This window comes from Lissotriton helveticus, chromosome 10, assembly GCF_964261635.1.
Source record: "Lissotriton helveticus chromosome 10, aLisHel1.1, whole genome shotgun sequence".
NCBI classification, from domain to species: domain Eukaryota; kingdom Metazoa; phylum Chordata; class Amphibia; order Caudata; family Salamandridae; genus Lissotriton; species Lissotriton helveticus.
In genome coordinates, this window is record NC_136071.1 from 257,360,275 (window position 1) to 257,385,165 (window position 24,891).

At 43.8% G+C, this 24,891-nt stretch overlaps 1 protein-coding gene across 2 annotated transcripts in view; it reads right to left on the minus strand.

The window, feature by feature from the left end:
• The window catches only part of DLEC1 (DLEC1 cilia and flagella associated protein), a 691,969-nt gene that overhangs the window by 461,281 nt on the left and 205,797 nt on the right, over positions 1-24,891 (minus strand). For both annotated transcript variants that reach the window (XM_078665272.1, XM_078665271.1), the window contains one exon: positions 9,642-9,815. In XM_078665272.1, the coding sequence (XP_078521398.1) occupies positions 9,642-9,815 (174 nt within the window). The remainder of the gene's footprint in view (positions 1-9,641; positions 9,816-24,891) is intronic.

The following is a 24,891-nucleotide window of genomic DNA, read 5'->3' on the forward strand; positions in this document are numbered from 1 at the left end:
GGCTGGCCCCACAGGCGAAATACATACTCCAGAGTTGATTGATGGAGTTCCCACTCATGATTGTCTTTGGCCGATCTGATGAGAGAGTCTGAAAGGGCGTTGGAGACGCCCGGTACGTGAACCGCAGTTAACTGGACTCGATGTTGTATTACCCATTCCCAGATCTGTTGTGTCTGTCTGGGGAGCAGAAGAGATCTCGTACCCCCTTGCTTGTTGAGGTAGTGCATACTGGTGGTGTTGTCCGTACGCACCAACAGTGACTCTTCTTCCACCAGTAGACGGAAAGATTTCAGATCAAGAAAGATAGCCAAGAGCTCCAGGCGATTGATGTGCCACTTGCGCTGGTCTGCCGTCCATTTGCCGTTGACTGACAACCCTTCAAGGTGCGCACCCCAACCCTCTAAGGAAGCGTCCGTCGTAAGGGTAAGCGTGGGGGCTGTTTCCTGAAACAGACGCCCTGTTGCAATGTTTGGAAGGTGAGCCCACCATTCCAATGCGCCCTGGATGCGAGGGGTCAGGGAGACTTTGTCGTTGAATGTCCCTGAGACTTGCAGCCACTGTTTGTCCAATTCTTCTCGGAGGACTCGCATGTGTAACCTGTAATTGGGGATCAGTGGTATGCAGGACGAGGTCATGCCGAGAAAGGATTTTAACGTTCTTACAGAAACAGACTTTCTTGAGCGTAGAAGAGCCACCATTTTGGCAATACGATCTTGGGGCTCCTGCAAAACAAACACCTTTGCTAGATGTGTGTCTATTACTGTTCCTAGAAAGACTCTTTTTTGTGCTGGGCGGACATGCAATTTCTCGTGGTTGATGGAAAGACCCAAGTCTTGGAAGACTGACAGGCAAGTCTGAGTGTGTTGTTCTGCTGCGAGAAAGGTCGGGGCCTTTATCAAGCAGTCGTCTAAATAAGGGTAGATTTGTATGCCCTGTAGGCGTAGATAAGCCGCAACCGGAGCAATGATCTTTGTGAAGACCCTCGGCGCGGAACGAAGGCCGAAAGGCAGAACCTTGAATTGGAAGTGTTTTGATCCTACTTTGAAACAGAGGTACTTCCTGTGTCTTTGATGGATTGGCGCATGAAAGTATGCGTCTTGGAGGTCAATTGTGGAGAGGAACTCCTCGAGATTCAGGAACTGTAAGATTTCCAACATGGTCAGCATTCGAAATGTTTGCGACTTGATGAACTTGTTGAGGGCTCGGAGGTCTAAGATCGGGAGCCACTATCCCGATTTCTTCCTGATAAGTAAAAAGCGGGAATAAAAGCCCGTCCCTTGTTGTAATCGAGGAACCACTTCGACTGCCCCTTTTTGGATCATAACTGCAACTTGTGCAAACAGTTCCTTCAAGTGCGCTGGAGGGGGACCAGAGGGAGGGTGGTTGGGAGGAAACTTGAGAAATTCGAGAGCGTGGCCTTTTGAGATGACATTCAAGACCCAACGATCTGAAGTTATTTTCGACCAATTGTAAAAGTTTTGGGAGATTCGACCTCCAACCTTCAGAGCAGGATAAGACTTGATCTTTAGAAAGTCATTGTTTTTTTAGAGGTGGTACCTCCTCTGTAGATGGATTTCCTCTTATAAGGCCTGGAATCAGACTGCCTATTCTGATTTTGGTGAGAGTAGTGCTCCTTGTTTTCACCATAGGAGCGGTACTGGGAGGAGCCTTGAAAAGTGGAGGACGTGCCCCTGCCACGTGCTCCACAAAATGGTCGCTTTCGGTACTGGAGAGATTCCAGGGCGCAAGCAGTGTCCGTATCTTTCTTGATGCACTCTAAGGTGTCATCCACGTGCTTGCCGAAGAGGGACTCTCCATCGAAAGGTAAATCGAGTACCCTTGCTTGCACCTCAGGCCGAAAAGACGTAGCCTTAAGCCAGCCCTGCCTTCTTAAGACTGCAAAAAATGGGGGTGTTTTTACCTATGCCTCTATTATGAATATGACAATGAATGCTGAATTTGGGTAAACCAAAATGTATTAGTTTAACCGGACTTTTAAGTCTTTTAATTTCATTCACTTTTGAATCACTCAATTATTTTAGTATAGGCAAAACAAAGAACATCATCAACTTCATGTATTACCATATACTACCGCAGTGCAAAATTATTTCAAACACAACATAAATTGTTACAATAATGAAAACATTACTACACAAATAACAATTACATATATATACAATTACAGTATCAAAGTGCTCTTAATTACAGTGAAACATGGAGCTGTTACTCAACAATACAGTTTCAATCCTGATTAGTAAACCACCTTTAAGACAGAAAAAATGTACAGAGTATTTCAACCCAATACAGTGTGCATCTGCTTCTATACAATTTTAGAAAAAGTTCTGCATTAATCACTGCCAATAAATGCGACAGAGTCAAAAATGCCGACGCGTTTCGAGTCCCTTAGGTGAATCAAGAGACTCTCATCAGGGCTGTCAAAGTCTGGTCCATGGAAACTATTTGTAAAATACAAAAAAAGAAAAAAACTTAATCTATCTAGTCCTCCATCCATTATTTATTTACAAAAGAATTTCTCCAATGACCATAGTGCAGCCTACCTGTTGATTTCAAGTTCCAAGGCTGCACTTATCATAAACTGTGGTCTAGGCCGTGGGTACTCACTGAAACAAAGTAATATTGTTTTAGTGAAAGTCTCTCTTAATGAGGAAAATGAGGCAAAGCCCGAAGGGCAGTGTTTTACCTTTCACGTTTTGATGTAGGCGTCACGTCTGTGTTCCACCCACCGCTGCAAAAATATTCCTTAAGCGGATCACATGTTCTGCAAAAATGTAAATATCCTTTGTCAAGCTTGCACTCGCTGTGTTTGCATTATTTCATTAAGAAAAATAATGGGGCTGACTTACTTTAAATCCGCCCTGGCGCGGTTCACTCCCACTATTGGTTGACGAGTGAACTTGAGTTCTGTGGAAATACAAGCAGTACAAAGGCGTATTAGCCTGACCGCATTATCGCGCAGAGCACACCAGCTGTCTAATTCTTTCCACCCTGCGCGGAAGCCTACCTTCTTCTGTCTTCCACCACAACGTCTCCCCTTGAACTTTTCCGCTACCGATCTTCAAATGAATTCGAGTTCTATGGGAAATACACAAGCGGTACAAAACGCGTATTAAACTGACCGCATTGTGATGCAGAGCAAGCCACTTTTTGTGTTCTCCTCTCTCCTATGCAGGGGCCTACCTTGTTCTTCGCTTTGTCAAAACGACTCCCCACAGCACACAACGAAGGCACAACCGCCTTGCAGATTGCGCGTTTGTTTCTCCAGGGTTAGGAACAATGTCACATGATAGTCATGTGACCTGAGGGGGCGTGTGAACCGGGGTGGTGACTTCTGGGAATAGTAGTGCTTTGTGGGTTGGAATATACTGCCAACTGTTCACGCTCTGTTAATTTCACTGAGGCAATTAAGCCCCTTATTTACACTATCGAATTTCATTATTAAGTAGGCTTCCTTTTGAAGTAGAGCCGTTTCCACATTTACATGATGTTTGGGATCAATCCAAAACAAAATCGTCCACTTAAAGTCATTCTCACTGTGGTTGCAACTCACAAAATGTTCCACCATGGGCGCAGTAAGCACTTTTTTCTTTATACGCGAGCGGTGCTGTGTGATCCTGACATTGGCTGCCTGGGTAGTCTTCCCTATATATACCTTGTCACAGAGGCACACCACGGCGTAGACCACATTTTTAGTTCTACAATTTGTAAAAACATCATGTCTCCATGTCACATCATTATTGGAAAAAACATTTCCTTCCAGTGTTGCCGCACAAGACACGCAATTGCCACATTTGCGGTGCCCACAAATAGGTTTTAAGTTCCACTGGGATATAAGGTCACTTTTTTGCTTTGGGATAAAACTATCAGCTTTAACCAAATGTTGCCCTAAGCTTTTGTTTTTACACATGGCAAAGATGGGTTTTTGAAGTGGAGGGTCCAGTGTTTCAAGTAAATGCCAGTTATTTAAAATGATGCGCTTGAATTGGTTAGTGTGCTGACCGTAGGTCGACACACAAACCAATCTGTCAAGCTCCTCCTTCTTCTTCACTTTAAGCAAAGTATCCCTCGGGATGAACCTTACTCTTTTTTTCGTGTGCGAAAGCAGCTTTTTTGGATAGCCCCTATTAACCATTTCTCTACAGAATAGGGAGGCGTGTGTCTCGAAATCCGACAAAGTCGTACAATTGCGCCTTATCCTTAGCATTTGCCCATAGGGCAGATTTTCTCTTAGACATTGTGGATGTGAGCTTTTGAAATGCAAAATTGTATTGACCATTGGTCACGGTATATTGACGATGTCTGGCTCTTGTGGCAGGGGAGTCAGACCCAGTTAGATCAGTTCCATGATTGGCTTAACTCTCGACATAATGACATTAAATTCACACTTAATTCCAGTCAACAAAAAATGACTTTTTTGGATGTCACAGTAGGCAGCAGCGAGGGAACGCTATTTACAACAATCCATAAAAAAGCAACAGACAGAAATACAATTTTGCATTTCAAAAGCTCACATCCACAATGTCTAAGAGAAAATCTGCCCTATGGGCAAATGCTAAGGATAAGGCGCAATTGTACGACTTTGTCGGATTTCGAGACACACGCCTCCCTATTCTGTAGAGAAATGGTTAATAGGGGCTATCCAAAAAAGCTGCTTTCGCACACGAAAAAAAGAGTAAGGTTCATCCCGAGGGATACTTTGCTTAAAGTGAAGAAGAAGGAGGAGCTTGACAGATTGGTTTGTGTGTCGACCTACGGTCAGCACACTAACCAATTCAAGCGCATCATTTTAAATAACTGGCATTTACTTGAAACACTGGACCCTCCACTTCAAAAACCCATCTTTGCCATGTGTAAAAACAAAAGCTTAGGGCAACATTTGGTTAAAGCTGATAGTTTTATCCCAAAGCAAAAAAGTGACCTTATATCCCAGTGGAACTTAAAACCTATTTGTGGGCACCGCAAATGTGGCAATTGCGTGTCTTGTGCGGCAACACTGGAAGGAAATGTTTTTTCCAATAATGATGTGACATGGAGACATGATGTTTTTACAAATTGTAGAACTAAAAATGTGGTCTACGCCGTGGTGTGCCTCTGTGGCAAGGTATATATAGGGAAGACTACCCAGGCAGCCAATGTCAGGATCACACAGCACCGCTCGCGTATAAAGAAAAAAGTGCTTACTGCGCCCATGGTGGAACATTTTGTGAGTTGCAACCACAGTGAGAATGACTTTAAGTGGACGATTTTGTTTTGGATTGATCCCAAACATCATGTAAATGTGGAAACGGCTCTACTTCAAAAGGAAGCCTACTTAATAATGAAATTCGATAGTGTAAATAATGGGCTTAATTGCCTCAGTGAAATTAACAGAGCGTGAACAGTTGGCAGTATATTCCAACCCACAAAGCACTACCATTCCCAGAAGTCACCACCCCGGTTCACACGCCCCCTCAGGTCACATGACTATCATGTGACATTGTTCCTAACCCTGGAGAAACAAACGCGCAATCTGCAAGGCGGTTGTGCCTTCGTTGTGTGCTGTGGGGAGTCGTTTTGACAAAGCGAAGAACAAGGTAGGCCCCTGCATAGGAGAGAGGAGAACACAAAAAGTGGCTTGCTCTGCATCACAATGCGGTCAGTTTAATACGCGTTTTGTACCGCTTGTGTATTTCCCATAGAACTCGAATTCCTTTGAAGATCGGTAGCGGAAAAGTTCAAGGGGAGACGTTGTGGTGGAAGACAGAAGAAGGTAGGCTTCCGCGCAGGGCGGAAAGAATTAGACAGCTGGTGTGCTCTGCGCGATAATGCGGTCAGGCTAATACGCCTTTGTACTGCTTGTATTTCCACAGAACTCAAGTTCACTCGTCAATCAATAGTGGGAGTGAACCGCGCCAGGGCGGATTTAAAGTAAGTCAGCCCCATTATTTTTCTTAATGAAATAATGCAAACACAGCGAGTGCAAGCTTGACAAAGGATATTTACATTTTTGCAGAACATGTGATCCGCTTAAGGAATATTTTTGCAGCGGTGGGTGGAACACAGACGTGACGCCTACATCAAAACGTGAAAGGTAAAACACTGCCCTTCGGGCTTTGCCTCATTTTCCTCATTAACAGAGACTTTCACTAAAACAATATTACTTTGTTTCAGTGAGTACCCACGGCCTAGACCACAGTTTATGATAAGTGCAGCCTTGGAACTTGAAATCAACAGGTAGGCTGCACTATGGTCATTGGAGAAATTCTTTTGTAAATAAATAATGGATGGAGGACTAGATAGATTAAGTTTTTTTCTTTTTTTGTATTTTACAAATAGTTTCCATGGACCAGACTTTGACAGCCCTGATGAGAGTCTCTTGATTCACCTAAGGGACTCGAAACGCGTCGGCATTTTTTACTCTGTCGCATTTATTGGCAGTGATTAATGCAGAACTTTTTCTAAAATTGTATAGAAGCAGATGCACACTGTATTGGGTTGAAATACTCTGTACATTTTTTCTGTCTTAAAGGTGGTTTACTAATCAGGATTGAAACTGTATTGTTGAGTAACAGCTCCATGTTTCACTGTAATTAAGAGCACTTTGATACTGTAATTGTATATATATGTAATTGTTATTTGTGTAGTAATGTTTTCATTATTGTAACAATTTATGTTGTGTTTGAAATAATTTTGCGCTGCGGTAGTATATGGTAATACATGAAGTTGATGATGTTCTTTGTTTTGCCTATACTAAAATAATTGAGTGATTCAAAAGTGAATGAAATTAAAAGACTTAAAAGTGCGGTTAAACTAATAAATTTTGGTTTACCCAAATTCAGCATTCATTGTCATATTCATAATAGAGGCATAGGTAAAAACACCCCCATTTTTTGCATTTAATAGTGGCCCGACCTACCCTCTTTCCCAGTGGGCCCAACCCCCAGTTGCCTTCATTCTTAAGACTGCAGCACCTGCCAGCTGTCTGAAACCTGTTGAGGAAATTTCTATTGCGCAGTCTATAATTTCTGATGATATTTTCTCTCCCTCTTGCAAGATCTTTTGTGCCTCTGCCCTGGAGGATTCAGGAATTAGGTCAACCAAAGCTGCGATCTCCGACCACATCTGACGGTCATATCGCCCAAGGATGGCTAAGGAATTTGCCACCCTGACCGTAGTTGCAGCCATTGTGGTGAATTTTTTGCCAATGGTATCCAGGCGGCGACCTTCCTGATCCGGAGGGGATATTAAAGGAGAAGCCGGATTACGTGACCTCTTTTGAGCAGCTTGCGTAATGGCTGAGTCTGGCTTTGGCTGAGACACAAGGCAGGCAGGTGAATCTTCTGGCGCCTTATACTTTTTGTCGAGGCGAGGAAGCACGGCCGGGTTTGAGTTAGGTCGTTCCATGAGTTTGAATCCCTCCTTCCAAATGAAATCAATGATTGGAATGGTATGCACTTACTTTAAAGAATGATCCTTGAAATCATAAAGAAAACAGTTCTGTTGTTTGACGACCATAGGCAAGTGGAAACGCTTCGAGGCTCTCATCATTAAAAGGTGGAAACCCCCAATGTCCACTGGGGGAGAAGCCAGAGGAGAGGTAGGAGGAGGAGACAGAGTCTGGGCCTGATAGTTGTCCCAATCCGCTAGGACAGCGTCATCATCTTGGTCTGTATCATTCTGAATATCATCATCAGTACCAGGATCCTGAGGAACTGGTGATCATGCCTGTGCAACTGGAAGTGACTCCGATGTTGGAGGAGGCGGATTTGGAGAGGCCTGCGAAGAAGATGGGAAACGACGATTGTAATCGTCTAGCATGTGTTGAAGGTTAGAGATTAAAGTCATTGGTATCTGTGCCATAGGAACCTCGTGGTCAACATCCTGCTGGTCATCTCGAACTGAGATGTGCGACCCCCTCTCATCATTATCATCATCATCATCTTGATACTTTATATGTAGCTCCGATGGGCTACTTGCAGGACGAAAGGTGTCATCAGCGTAAGAGCCATCAGAAGATTCCTCCTCTGCAGGCGCAAAGAGTTGACCAGGGGGACCTGACCCATGTTGGATAGGACTCAGAACCAGCGGAGCCGGACGTTTTGCAGTAGTAGCTGTCACCACTGTGAAGGTGGTTGCAGTTGCCAGAGAATACTGCTCCGTCGACAGTCCAGTCGACGAGCTCGTCGTCGAAGTCGTCATCGAGGGATTCATCAATGATGACCCAGGAGTCGACGAAGTAGCGGATGCCGTCAACGGAGCCGAGGCCATTGTCGTTGTCGTCGACGAGGTCTTCAGCGTCGACGGAGCCACCGACGACGAGGTGGACGTCGATGAGGCACTCGACGTCGACGAGGATGCCGTCGACGCAGGTGGTAGCGTCGACGAGTGACGCGTCGACGAAGCCTTCATCGACGAGTGACGCTTTTGTAAGGTCATCGGCTAGACGGATTTCTTCGCCGTCGACAAGATCTTCACAATGGATGATATAGGCCTGACCTCTTGGTGCATCGTCAACGATGCAGACGTCGTCGTCGTCGTCATCGTCTTCGTCGACATAGAGCAGGTCGTCGTAGAAGTAGGAACAACGTTGACGGATCTTGTTGCCGTCGACGGACGCGTCGACGAGCTCGTCGACGAGCTGGCACTCGTTTTGGATGACGAGGGCACAGAGTGGGACTGCGACGCCAGAGAACTAGGTCCCGTAGGCGTAGAGGCCGGCAGATCCCGTGGGGAGACAGACTTGGGAGCGTTCACAAGATTCTTCTTTTTAAGAAAAGGAGAAGGAAGCTGGGTCTCTGACCCACGCTTCAGAGAGGTCTTAGAATAACAGGAAGACACACTCTCTATATCAGACATGGGGTTGTCTGAAGTCTTCAACCTCTGTAGCCACAGAAGGATACGGGCCTCTCTATCCTTTAGGGTCTTTGAAGAAAAAGTTCTGCAAAACTTGCAACTTCTCACCTCATGGTCCGGGTTCAAGCAGTAGATGCATTTTTTATGAGGTTCCTCATGGAAAAGGCGAAGTTTACCGCCGGAATAAAGATTTCTTTGTAGAAAACATGTTGTAGAAGATTAGATGGTTTGTAGAATGAAGAAAGACTCCCTTCACACGACGTGCGGTAGAAAATCTGAGGGCTTGAGCTTCTGAGGAGAAGGTTCTAGAGGGTGTTACAGCCTGATTGGCCGGAATGTGGACTATTATAACGACTTGGATATGTTACTAAAGTGAACTCTCCCTCAATGCTTTCAATGGGCTAATGTTGTTCTATGGTACTTTAAGGTTTTATTTCTTTTAGATATATTTTGATATCTATTTATATACTTTTGTATATATCTATATATGTATATATGTATGTACTTTATGTATATATGTTTCTACTACTATTTTATGTACCGTGGGACTCCCACTTCGACGACGGGGAATTATTCAATCATGTGAATCTATGAAAGACACCCCTAATACTGGAGAAGGGGCACTTCACCGATCTGATTCAACCTAAATGGGCACCCATCTTGGCACCACTAAAATAAAGGACAATGCCATGTAGTGGATGTTGAATCGAAGTAAGAAATATAAACGTGTGACTGATTTTTAAATGCCATGCTGGTAATATTTGTGGTACTACAGATCAAACTTTACTCACAGAGCAATATAGGAGGAGGTCTCCTAGCTTCTATTGGCACCAGAAGTGGGTAGGGTGATTGTGTCTCCACCAAAATAAAATCTTCAAAATCAGCTAGTGAGTCAGGAACAAACCTCACACTATAGTGGCAGCTCATTCCAGGGGCTACAATTCCTCCTTCGCCTGGAAACTTTCCTGGATATAGAAAATGACAAGTTAGAAATATTATGAAGAAAACACACATTGTACATTTCACATTTTTAACTCATGCTAAACATATTACAGAGGATCAGGTCTGATAAACCAACATAGGATGAAAAAGTTTAAATACAAAAGTAGAAATATATTTATTTTTTCAAAATGATTGAAAAAAAAAATAAAGATATTCAAAATAATTAGTGAGAAACAAGCTTTATCGTGAAAACAGTTGCAATTTCACTACTTTTGCACATAGCAGCAATTGGAAAAGTAGTATCTTTTGCTAATGAACACATTTATCAACTTATTTGGGCTACAACATTGCCACTTAACCTAGAAAAACAAATTATTAAGAATTAATTTTATACGTTGCCTATTTACTACAGTTCATTATTCAGCTTATTTGGGAATAATATACGTTTGGAAGCTGTTGAAGAAGAAATACTGTGAGTTTATCAAAGCCGAGCTGTAAGTTGGATGGATGTTACTGGTTTGGGAGAGATGGAGGTCCATTTCAATTGATCTATGGCATGTTTAGGCAGCTGCGAACAGTGCATTTATAGTTTCTTTTTTTGTTTTTGGATACTTTTCAGCAGTGCCTTAAGGGTGGAGGCAGTTGCTTTAATTTCTGTGAAAAACAATAGATTTGCAATTCTGATGTAACTTTTTAATGAACAGTTAGTTTAGGAGGTTTTGTGTTGCTACTAGATAGAACAGTGTTTAGATTAGAGGAGGGGTACGAGAGATATGAGCAAACTTCAAAACCTTAATTTTAAAGCTAAAGGAGTTTTGTAATAGGATTTTATAAAATCGCATCAAAAAACATTCTCATACACTTGATGTTTTCCCTTGTTTATATATTTTTTTCAAAAGATTTCTTCTTAATACAATGCACACATTTCTGATTTCACCGTCTTGGCATTTTCATTTAGCATTTGCTTTTTTATTGCATTTCAAAATATTTATCCAGATCCTATAAAGTAGGTTGAAATAATAAATATGAATTTATGAAGGAACTGTACAACACTTGAATACTCACAAAACAAATTCAAGTAACTATCCCTGAAGGAGCACACAGTGAATTCAAATATTCTGTACTTATGTATGTACTTATGAACAAATACAATAGGCATGCACATTTTTTTAAAACTTTTGAATCGAGCACAGATTCACAAATATTGATACATATAGATACATATTTAGTTTATAAATTTTAAAATTCAAATGCAGCATTATCATTGCATTTTGCGGGTATTAATTAGCCAAGAACCTTCTGGCTATTCTGGCATTTATGCAGAAAGTTGTTCATTGAGTATTTTGCACACAATTTGTTTGATATTCATATCTATATTTATTAAGATGTGATAATGTGTATATTTTAAATTATTTATACATATTTATTGTGTTTTAACTAACTATACAAATTAATGTATTTATTTTTTGAAAGACATAGGGGGTCATTAGGATGGCGGGCCATCCTGACGGGGATTGGGACCGCCCGCCATAAGGGCGGGCGTCCTGTGGGGGGCATTAGGATGTGCCCGCCACAGTGGCGGGCACATCCTGCATTTCTAGCATTGTGGCGGGAGGTGCTCTCAGCACCGCCTGCCACAATGCTAGAAATGCATTTTAGCATTTGCATAAACAAAGCGGCAGGCACAGCGCGGTGCCTGCCACTTTGTTTATGCAAATGTGGGGGGGTACCACAGGTACCCCCCTGTGCAGCCCCCACTCCTCCTTCGACCCCCAGAGTGAAGACCGCATGCCATTCCGTGGCGGCATCGCATTGTAAAATACCCATTGTAATATGGCTGGCGGTGTCTGATAGACACCGCCACCATATTATTCCTTTTCCGCCCCGGCCGCAAGGCGACCGGGGCGGAAAAGCGGCGTACGGTCTTTCCGTCCGCCGAGGTCCCCCCCGCCATACTAATATGGCGGGGGGAAAACGAGTGAGGATGTTGGGCGGATTGCCTCCGCCAGGCTGGCGGTGGCTACCGCCAGGCTGGCGGGGGCAATCTGCCCGACATCCTTATGGGCCCCATAGTATTTAAAATGTGAGCCTGCATATATATTTTTAAATATTTTAATATATGTGTTACACTAGGAATGTTCAAAAGTGTGTGGAATATGAGCATTACGCTACTTTCATAAGACGAATGCATGTGTAAACTGAAAAGAATCAACAAATCATAGTGTTTCTTCACTGTTTATTATCACGTGGTGTTGCATTAACAAAAGTATTAAAAAAAATGGCGTACTGCATTCCCATTATGTGATCATGGGCACTGGATGCCCGAAACACGTCATGAGATGAGGAGTGAGGAATAAGGAATAAAGAAACATTTGACATTGGATTTGTCCTGTTGGTCCGTTTTTCTTCAAGCTCGCCGAAAGGAAGGGCTAGGAGGTGTAGTGCATGCATATAAACATATATATACATATACATACATATGTACATATATATCCCTTGAAGTTCGTGCTCCTTCCATCTCCCCACGGCAGAGGATCGCCAGTGCCAGCAGAGGGCACCGGACAAATTGTTGCGAAAAAGTCAAAAGTAAGGCGATCACTCAGAGAATTGCACACCAGCAATTGGTTTATTTTCAGTAACATGTTTCGCTTGCACAGGAAGATTGATCACACACATATGTATATGTATATGTAGATATGTATATATATATATATATATATATATATATATATATATATATATATATATATTACCTACTGGCGGTCGCCAGTAGATATATATAGTTAGGATTTTTTTGAATAGGGATTTCTGAAAATTCTATGTTGAATAACTTTGGCGTTGATGGACGGAATTGGCTGACATTTTCAGGAAAATGGCACATTTTGTTTCTGAGTGTCCCCTGAAAGTTTGGGGGGGGGGGGTTTCGTCAAGCGGGGGCCGAGAAAAAAGGGGGGTCCCAAAACGTGTTTTTAACATTGAGTTTTCCATAGGGCGGTTGGACTCACTTTTAGCTCGAACGGCTGAATGGATTTCCCAGCCTCCCAGCCCCTCTCTCCACCCCGCCCCCGCCTCCCAGCTGACCCCACCTCCCACGGATAGTATCGGAAGGACCCGCCTGACCCTGAGCTGTGACCCTCCTGGCTGGCTCAGAAGCGGTCGCTCCCTGCATTGGTATCGTAGCGCTTCACTGCTTGTGATCCACAGACATCATAGCGCTTCCCTGCTCCTGATTTGAATTTAAGCCTAGCTGCAATCAGGATAGCGCTTCACTGCTCTTGCATTTAAATTAGTAATTGTAGCCTGGTTATCATAGTAGCGCTTGACTGTTCCTGGCTGCCCACTTTGCATAATTTGATTTGTAACTGAATTTGATCGTAGCGCTGACTGTAAAGCTAACATTGTTTACTCTTGCATAGCCCTGCTTGTGTTGTTTTTCGTGTTCGATTATTTGCTGCCTCCATTTTGGTGCTCTGCCTCCCAGCCCCTCTCTCCACCCCGCCCCCGCCTCCCAGCTGACCCCACCTCGCCCCTCCCCCTCCTCCTTCATCCTTATATGACAGACACATTAGCGCGCAGCGTTCACGCGCAGCGGGCACGCCCTATGCGCGCCGAAGGTGCGCCAAAGGTAAGCCCATCTTCGCCCGTCCGCGCCTGGACCGCGCCCAGCGCTAGACCCCCTGGCCCCCGCCGTACCCAGCCCACTAGAGTCACATATGATACCGCAACTCTCCTCGCCCTCAACCCCGGACGCGCACCGCAATGCTGCGAAGCAACCCCAGGACGTACCCACGGCCCATTCGCCTGCCTCTCCTGCAAGTTCAACTGCTTCAGGACCCTAACCAAATCCACTTCATCCACACACAGCTCCGACTCTACCCGACTGAAGTGCATCCTGCTCAACACCCGCTCAGTCCACAGACACGCAACAGAACTCTGGGACCTACTCGACACTGTGTCACCGGACATCGCCTTCCTTACAGAAACATGGATGAACACATCATCAGCACCCGACATCGCCATAGCCATACCGGATGCCTACAAGATTACCCGTAAAGACCGCACCAATCAAACAGGAGGAGGCATCGCCATCATCCATAAGAACACCATCAAAATCACGACCAGCTCCGATGACAATCTTGCAACCGCCGAACATCTCCACTTTCAGATCCACACCAACCCAAGGACCACACTTAGAGGCACCCTCATCTACAGGCCTCTAGGTACCCGCAGCCAATTCAGCGATGACATCACCGAATTCGTCAGCTCACATGCCCTCGCCTCTGAGAACTACATTCTTTTAGGAGACTTCAACTACCACCTTGAAAACAAACACGACAGCAACACCACCACCCTTCTGGACAACCTGGCCAACCTCGGACTCAAACAACTTGTCGACACCCCCACCCATGCAGCCGGACACACGCTCGACCCTATCTTCACCTCCTGCAAGCACATCTCCTTCGATCGCACCACAGCTCTCCACTGGACGGACCACAGCTGTGTTCACTTCAGCTACAAAACCACCCTGACCCACAACCGCCCACAACCTATTCCTCGGAGAAACTGGAACAAAATCACCACCAACCAACTCCTCACATCACTCAACCAAAACCCTCCCACCCTCTCATTGGACCCAAACAAAGCGGCCACCAATCTCAAACAATGGATCACCCACAGTGCTGACGAATTAGCACCCCTGAAAAAACACCAGATCAAATCAGCCAGCAAAAAGGCTCCCTGGTTTAATGATGACCTTAAAAAATCCAAGAAGCTATGCCGCACCCTGGAGAAAACATGGAGAAAAAACACAACCACCGACAACATGTCCACCCTCAAGGCAGCCACCCGCAAACACCACCAACTGATTCGATCCGCCAAGAAATCAGCATTCAAAGATCGTCTCGACAACAACACTCACAACAGCAAGGAACTTTTCAACATCGTCAAAGAATTCACCAACCCCACCGCAGCATCTAACGACATCACTCCCTCCCAAGACCTCTGCGATGCGTTATCCTCCTTCTTCTACAACAAAATTGCCGACATCCACAACAGCTTCGAGAATACTCCCGGCGCTCAACCCTCCCCACCCCCCTCACATCCTACTCCGACAACTAACAACCTTACCACCTGGAACCCAATCACCACTGAAGACACCATCCGCCTAATGAACTCCATCCACTCTGGCTCGCCTACTGACCCCTGCCCCCACTACATCTTCAACAAAGCGGACTCCATCATCGCACCCCATCTCCGTGATGTCATCAACTGTTCATTCAACTCTGCCACCTTTCCAGATAGCTGGAAACACGCCGAACTCAGCGCCCTTCTGAAGAAACCCACAGCAGACCCCTCTGAACTTAAAAACTACCGACCCATATCCCTCCTCCCATTCCCGGCCAAAGTCATCGAGAAAGCAGTCAACAACCAGCTCGCCGCCTTCCTTGAATCCAACAACTCCCTCGATCCATCTCAATCCGGGTTCCGAGCCAAACCAAGCACCGAAACCGCCCTCATTGCAGCGACTGACGACATCCGAACACTACTGGACAACGGTGAAACAGTGGCCCTCATTCTACTCGACCTCTCCGCCGCTTTCGACACAGTCTGTCACAGCACCCTTATACAACGCCTCAGCAACATCGGAATACAAGGAAAAGCCTTGGACTGGATCACCTCATTCCTCGCTGGAAGAACTCAAAGAGTCCGACTTCCCCCATTCAACTCTGAGGCCACTGAAGTCATCTGTGGCGTACCACAAGGATCGTCACTCAGTCCCACCCTCTTCAACGTTTACATGAGTCCACTCGCCTCCATCGCGCGTCTACACAACCTTAACATCATTTCTTACGCCGACGACACCCAGCTAATCCTTTCCCTCACCAAAGACCCTAACACCGCCAAAACCAATCTTCACGAAGGCATGAAAGAAGTAGCCGAATGGATGAAACATAGCCGCCTAAAACTCAACTCAGACAAAACGGAGGTGCTCATCCTAGGATCTTCCCCCTCTGCCTTGGACGACTCTTGGTGGCCTTCCGCTCTGGGCACAGCACCCACACCCACAGACCATACACGTAACCTTGGCTTCATCCTAGACTCCTCTCTCTCGATGTCGAGACAAGTCAACGCAGTCTCATCCTCCTGCTTCAAAGTACTTCGCATTCTCAAAAAGATCTTCCGTTGGATCCCCCTCGAGACAAGAAAGACTGTCACCCACGCACTGGTCACGAGTCGCCTGGATTATGGTAACACACTATACGCCGGAATCACAACAAAATTACAGAAAAAACTCCAACGCATCCAAAACGCATCAGCGAGACTCATATTGGACATCCCTCGCCAAGATCACATCACCGGACACCTAAAAGACCTCCACTGGCTTCCCGTCAACAAAAGAATTACATTCCGCCTTCTCACCCACGCACACAAGGCCCTCTACAATCTAGGACCCGAATGCCTCAACACTCGACTGTCCTTCTACAAACCCAACAGCCAACTAAGATCGTCCAATCAAGCCCTCGCCGCTGTCCCGCGCATCCGAAAATCCACCATGGGTGGCAGATCCTTCTCCTTCCTTGCTGCCAAGACCTGGAACTCACTCCCCACTCACCTCCGCCTTACTCAAAACCACATCTCCTTCAGAAAAGAACTTAAAACCTGGCTATTCGACAAATAATGAACCCCCTCCCCAAAGCGCCTTGAGACCCTCTGGGTGAGTAGTGCGCTATACAAATACCTGAACTTGAACTTGAACTTGATTTCCACAAAACTTGGCAAAATTGTAGGGACTGGTAGCCCGATGTGCCTTTGCTATGTCTCAAGATATATGCTCCAGTGGTTTTTACGAAAATTAACTTTGAAAAATATATATTAGGCTACATTGGGCTATATATATGTTAGAGCCCAAATGTAGCCCAATGTAGCCCAAAGATGGCCACCAGAGACAAAAAAAACAAATGTAGCCCAAATATCAGCCAGATGTAGCCCAACTATAGCCCAGTGACAGAATGTCCCAGAGTGTTCTAAAGAACAACTAGAGCGCTAACAGTCTTACTTATGACAAAAGTATGGCACACCTAAAGTCATCTTGATTGGAATAAAGTGTTAACACTTAAAACATTTAATTTGCAAAGGAACAAAATGAGGGGGTTCATTTTGCCATAGAAATTATGATTAGTGCTGAAGAAAGAAAAATTAGGGCACATTTTGAGTGACTTCTCAAATCCTCTTATATTTCATTAAAAAAATTCTGATATGCAGTCTCCCAAGATGGCCACCAGAGACAAAAGAGCCCAAATGTAGCCCAAATATCAGCCAGATGTAGCCCAACTATAGCCCAATGACAGAATGTCCCAGAGTGTTCTAAAGAACAACTAGAACGCTAACAGTCTTACTTATGACAAAAGTATGGCACACCTGAAGTCATCTTGAGTGGAATAAAGTGGTAACACTTAATACATTTAATTTGAAAAGGAACAAAATGATGGGTTTCATTTTGCCATAGAAATGTTATATATATATTTATATATATATATATATATATATATTACCTACTGGCGGTCGCCAGTAGGTATATATAGTTAGGATTTTTTTGAATAGGGATTTCTGAAAATTCTATGTTGAATAACTTTGTCGTTGATGGACGGAATTGGCTGAAATTGTCAGGAAAATGGCACATTTTGTTTCTTAGCGTCCCCTGAAAGTTTGGGGGGGTTTCGTCAAGCGGGGGCCGAGAAAAAAGGGGGGTCCCAAAACGTGTTTTTAACATTGAGTTTTCCATAGGGCGGTTGGACTCACTTTTAGCTCGAACGGCTGAATGGATTTCTATGAAACTTGCCAAAATTGTAGAGACTGTTTGCCCGATGTGCCTTTGCTAGGTCTCAAGATATGTGCTCCAGTGGATTTTGAGAAATTAACGTTCAAAAAAATATATATATCTGTGACAGCGTCCCGGTTAGCGCCCCGGTTCGCGTACCAGACGCGTAACGGAACTTCGCGAGGAGAAGCGGATTGGCTCTCCGGTGACTGTCAACATTCTAAACAGTCCGGAGCGGCCGCCATCTTGTCTCTCGGTAGGATCGAGAGACAAGAGGTGGAAATAAACGAAGGGGGAAATGAATGAAAGGAGGCAAGGTAGACCCCTCTAGACCCCCTAGGATTGATGTGGGGGCTATTAAAGGGCCCCGCGGGGCAAAAAAATTAAATACATTTTTTTTCGATTATTCGCGATGGAAGCGCTACCCGGTACGCGAACCGGGTAGCTCACCGGTAGTGTAACGGGAGTCCGCCATCTTGTGTTTCGGACGAATTTAGTCACAAGATGGAGGATAAACAATGTTGGGAATGGGTATAAGGGGGCACGGGAGACATATCCTGACCCCCTAGGTTTTCTGAGGGTGGCTGAGGAGGCCCATATATGTAAAAAAAACCACTTTTTTTTTCAAATTTTCGCACGGTTAGCGCCCGGTCCGCGCACCGGGTAGCGTTCCGGAAAGCGTAACAAGGGGAAAACCAAGGGAAATATTAAAATAATATTTTAGAGTGCTTTGAGGTAGGGTAGCTCTGAATAGAGCTGTTGTGTTGTGTGGGTGATGTAAAGTACCAACATGTAGGTACCAATGAAGAGTCTAAAATTCAATGTACACCGTCTCCTCTGTAGATATTTTGTATGTTCTAATATGGGTTATTTAAATGTAAATGTGTGGAAAAGCACTTCATGCTTTAAAGCAATTGTATTTTTGAACTGATTGTTCTTTCCTCTTAGTCCTCCTCTTTGGGTTTTTTTCCCCACACTCTTCTTCAGCATGATAGTTGATAAATTCGTTCCCTCAAAAAATGTACATAAAAAAATTATATTAAATACATATAAAATATATTTTTCCTTTAAAAGAAGAATACATTTTACAGCTTTTGATATTTGCTATTAAAAAAACATTGAAATTCACTGAAAAAACCATAGGTTATAGACCATATATAGTTAGGAATTAGCATTTACAAAACCTTGAAAATTCACTGAAAAAAACATAGGTTATAGACCATATATAGTTAGGAATTAGCATTTACAAAACCTTATTTTACTCACACAAAACCATTGAAATTCGCATCTATAGTTAGTTGCACTAACTATATATCGCGCACCCGCAATCCACTGCTGATCATGTCACATATTACATCATTCATGACATGGTCAGTGACATCACTGATGACATCACTGATGACATCTCAAATGACATCACTGATGACATCACTGATGACAACATCCAGTGACTGTATGTTTCTGTAAAGTTAAAATATGTCTTACATATTGAAGAATGAGTGGATGTATAAGTGTCTGGATGAAGGATTTAGTAGGTGCATGACTGACTGTAGGAGTGAGTGATTAAATGTGTCTCACTGAGTGCATGGGTTAGTGACTAAACTGTCTTAATTTGTGCATCATTATGTCTGTTGTTCTGTAAACTGCTGCATGTGTTGATCAGTAGCTATATGAGTAACTATATGGGTTATTGATTGGTTGCCCAAGTATTTGTATGGGAGACTGAGTGTGTGTGTGGGTGGCTGGGAGGTGTATGACTCTGTGCATAGATGTGTGAGCAGTTGATTCACTAGATGTATGGGTTCAAAAGTGCATGTGGAAACAGCTGTATGGGCGGTTGACTGTGTGCATGAGTGTATTGGTGAGTGAATGGATATCTCAGTGCTACATGTCAAAGTAAGTACATATGTAAAACACAGTACATGTGAGAGTTGACATATATAAATAACTGTGCATAAGAGCCTGTGAATGTGTGAGTGGCTGTATGGATCATTGTGAACTTGTATCAGGGATTGTATAAGAGAGTAAATATGTGTTAGTATATGTTTGAATAAGTAAGATGTGTATAACTGTATAGTTGAGGAAATGGAGGTGTGATTGATTCTTTGCATGACTGACTAGGTGTGTGAGTAACTCCATGGATGAGAGACAGTCTGTGAGTGTCTGTTTACACTGAGTGTATCTAAGGTTATATTAGAGTCTGAAGAGGTTCATCGTATTATCACATGAATGATGTCATCAATGATGTGATCAGTAATGTCAAATGAGATGTCATCAGTGATGTCATCAGTGATGTCATTTGAGATGTCATCAGTGATGTCATCAGTGATGTCATTTGAGATGTCATCAGTGATGTCATCAGTGATGTCATCAGTGATGTCATCAGTGATGTCATTTGAGATGTCATCAGTGATGTCATCAGTGATGTCATTTGAGATGTCATCAGTGATGTCATCAGTGATGTCATTTGAGATGTCATCAGTGATGTCATCAGTGATGTCACTGACCATGTCATGAATGATGTAATATGTGACATGATCAGCAGTGGATTGCGGGTGCGCGATATATAGTTAGTGCAACTAACTATATATGCGAATTTCAATGGTTTTGTGTGAGTAAAATAAGGTTTTGTAAATGCTAATTTCTAACTATATATGGTCTATAACCTATGTTTTTTTCAGTGAAAATATATATATATATATATATATATATATATTAGCGCTCAATACTCACTGTATTATGATGTGTTATTACTGTCTTTAGACCTTTTCCGACGCTCGTTTATGATTTCAATGAGAATAGCTATTCAAAGCAGTATTTCTTTAATGTCTATGAGGGAGGAAGGGCTATATATACTTCCAGATGTATGGCGGCAATTTGATTGACAATTGCTTCAGTGAAGCCGAAACGCGTCTCTTTTTACTTTGAGGTCGAGTGGGACCCAGAAAATAAAGAAGGCCATATGCAAAACTTCCTCGAGTACGTGCCTTCTTCCTCGCAGGAGTGGGATGGTGTGTTTATATATATATATATATATATATATATATATATATATATATATATATATATATATATATATATATATATATATATATATATATATATATATATATATATATATATATATATATATATATATCTCCTAGTTATAGTTAAGACCTAGTTTCCATAAGAAAATCGTTTTTTGACTTGCCTATATCTTTGGTACCAGTTGATGAATCTTCACAAACTTTTCCAAAACAAATGTGCCAGTGGGTCTTATTTGGCACGGAAACTTTCAGGGTGATCTGTAAAGCAGGGGCCGAGAAAAAGGGGGGTGGATGAAAAAAGTGCATTTTCCGTGTTAATTCTCATAGGAATTTTGAACACAACTACAGCCCGATCCGCTGGATGAAATTACACCAAATTTGGCAGAAAGGTAGCTCTTGATCAAGAAAGAGCCCTTTTTTTGTTATCTGGTGTAAATATGTTTAGTAGTTTTAGAGGTATTAAAAGAAAAACACATTTGTATATATAGGGATGCGACCCCTCCACAAATACTCCTGATCTCCTGCAGAGAGCTTATTGGCAGCCAACACTTCAACGAGGAAGTGTTGGCAGCCATCTTAAGACTCGGAATCAGCAGAATCGCAAACAACAACCTAAAAAAAGGGAAGCAGGCAGGGTAGGAATACCCTGTCTCCCTAGCCCTGGTGCTGGTGTCCCCAGGGACCCTGCCAGGGACAAAAAGCATTTTTTTAAAATTTTGCAGTGAAAATCAGAATGGATTTGTAAATTCTTGGCAAAAAAACAAACACAACCCAAGCACACTCTCCCAAGCTTCTTTACAGTATAGCCCCCAGTGGTGCCAAGTCCCAGGGTCATGTGGGCATAGAAAAAAAGAGGGGGCTCACAGGGCTCCCTCCTAAGGCTCTTCTTAGACCTGGGGACCATTTTTTAATTATAAGATGCGGAGCACCTCGTGGACCCCTTCCATTGGGCTTATTGAGCCCTGGGGACCACCAGCCCCCCGGGGCTAAATTTAATGAAGATTAGGGGTTGCGCAGACCCCCCTTCTTGGGGATTTAATATGCTCTGGGGACCATCACCTCCCTGGGGTGTAAATTTTTTCATTGGGAAGCCATGCGGACACCCCCGCCCCCCGGTCCCCAGAGACTGCCGCCACCCCAGGGCCAGTAATTAAACTAGAAGTGGGAGGGCTATATACAGACACAGGGACCACCACCTCCCTGTGGCTAGCCCATGCAAAGCAAAAAAGGGCCACCGCGTGACCCCCTGCTGGAGCCAATTGTGGACCTGGGGAACGCCACTCCCCAGGGCCGGCTACGTATGTCCAGGGGCACCCACCCCGAGAAAATACTGTTTGTGAGAGCAAACAGTGTTTCAACTCCTAGCAAGCAGGAGCTGCCGAACTCCTCCCGCTGGGAGTAGAGTTTTCATCTGTTTCCCTGCACACTGTCAAAATGAAAGAATTGCATCCACATGCAGGCAGGTGCATTTTTGGCTGCTACCTACGTGTGGGAGAAATGCAGACTCTTGCTGGAGGCAGGGAGCCGGCAGGGACCTTGGGGGCATGGGGCTCCCCACGGTCCCCAACAGTTGTCATTGAGTGTCCTAGATGGACCCCAGGGCACCCAGGAGTAACAGACCGAGCCCCAGGGGATAAGGTCCCGGGCCGAAATCAGTCCAGGAGAAGGTCCACCTGGCCTTGCTCCCCCACTGAATTTAGGCTGGGCCCCAGGGGAATGGGGTCCCTGGGGCCAGAATCGGCCCGAGGAAGGGGGATGCATGGTCCCCCACCCCCAATAAATTTTGGCCAGGCCCCGAGGGAAGGGGTACCTTGGGCTGATATGAGCCCGGGGGAGAGGGGCCACATGGCACCCCTCCCCATTAAGTTTTGGCCAGGCCCAGGTGGCCCTGATGCTCATTTTACAGAAACTAAACCTCAACGGGAAGCACTTAAACATATCAACATAGCAGGTTCCCCAAAATTGAAGCTACACTTCTCTAAAGGACATTTGATCATGGCCTCTTGGGCTTGACGAAGGAAAAGTAAGTCTGTTTTCTTTGCAATTTGACATTGAAAGATTACCTGAAATGCTTTGTGGAGGTGAATGCATCATCGATCTATTGGAGCACAATCTGTAGTGACTATAAAAAGAGAGTCCTTTCTAGTAATTGCCGGGTGAGAGCAGAGTCCATTGTTCTCCCTTTAAATTACTACGAGTTTTCAAATGAGCAAATCACTTGGAAGCTTCGCCCGTTTGGCCATGCCCACTTTAGAAGTATGCAAAGTTCTTCCCGTCTTTTGACAGGATGATGGACAGCTTAACAAGAGACCACCCAGCGCCTTTCCCGCTGATTTTGGTGAGGCGTTCTTGATGCCAAGGAATATGGGCACATCTCCACCAAACAAAGAACCACTTACTTCATATAGTTAGGAAGAAGTACCACCCTTGTTTGGTGAAGCATTTCAGGTAGTCTTTCAATGTGGAATTGCCGAGAAAACACGCTTACTTTTCCTTCGTGCTTATGAGCATCAGAAATGTTATAATGTATTTTAAACTTGTTTGCTTTTTTCATGTTATAGTTGTTTATATTGTTTGTTAATGTAGTTGTAGTTTTGTATTGCTGCTAATTTGTATTGTTGGCAATAAATAAGTTTAAAGTTACTTTGGATTACTTTTCTTAAAATGTATTATACATTTTAAGTTTATTATAGTACTGCAAAATTCAGTAAACTGGCAATAGCATGTTGAGGGAATGTAAATATGCTATCACATATATATGTATATGATTGGTACTATGCTCTTTTTTTACCCTACAGAGAGTTGGTAATAGAGGACTCATTTATTTTGCAATGTAGAATGGTTAGTTGTTATGCAACTGTGTGGTGTTGCATGCTATAATATAGGTAACTGTAATGCAAGAGAGGGATCCTGCAAATAAGGGTAATTACATGTTTATACTCGAATACACACTGCTATGAGCTGCTGTGCACACCCTATTATGTGTGGTGTGTGCCATTGGGAAGCATTTGAAACAGAGGTAAGTATGTCTCCACAATGAAATATGGACACGAGTTATCCAAGGCACAATTTTGATCAGAGAGGATACTCCATTTTATAATCTACTATGGACATTCATCAGTATGAAGAGAGGTATGTGAAGAGAGAACTGTTTATACCCACAGCCTACTTTCCACATGTTATTCTGGGGAGATGTCCCACCTCAAATGGCAGTGGGTTTTCATATCATAGTCTAAATAGATGTTACGTAAGACACACTTTTGAGTATAAAGGTAAAATAAACTCCACACTTTATTTGTACTTCAGTCATACTGAGGAGAGGTGATAGCACAAAGGTAAATCAACTGTCACACCCTCATTTGCACAAACATTATCCAAGAGTCACATCACAGTAGAGAGGCCAGTCTCTCCACAAACTATACTACGCAGAGTTATCATGTAAGAGACTTGTGTCAGGAAACAGGGAAGTTTCTACCCATAGTCTACTATGCATACCTGTCATCATGAGAATAGGTAGAAGTAGAGAGCTACATTTCTCTTAAACCCTACTAGAGACACCTCTTACCTTGGTAAGATGTGTTAGCAGAGAGATGAGTCCCTTTCCATACAACACTGCATATCACTGTCTATTGTTATAAGGGGAGGTGTGAAGACAGAGGCCACTGGTTCACTACACCATATTGTACATCCAAGATGTCCTGGAGATAGGTGCTAGTACAGAAGACAATGTATTATGCGAGGGAGGGCTGTGAGCGGACAGGGAAATTCATTCCCACAAACTTATAAATATGGCTAATTACTAGGTGAGAGATGTCAGTGGGGAGACTAGTACTTGCTATACCTAGTATGAAATAGTGAGGTCTTACATGTGAGGTGAATACCATTCCCACCCTACTAGTGAGGCTAGGAAAAGGTGTGATGGAGAGGCAGTGTCTTTTTACACCCTACTCTACCCCAAAGGTATCTTCATGCACGTTCTCAGTGGAAAGGCCAGTCTCTCCCCATTGTCTAGTAGTGGGGATTATTAGAGGTAAGCATTGTAATGAAGGGAAATGTAAACTCTTCCTTTAAAGTATTTTTACATTCTCGCAAGAGTCTCAAGGGATTGTGTAAAAAAGGCGGTAGCAAAAAATCTGATGCACATAAATTATAATTTATTACAACAGGATATGTTAAGTGAAAAAGCAAATTCCACTATAAAAGTACGCTCTCGTGAGAGGTCCAGGACAGTCAACATCGCTATGTATGAGA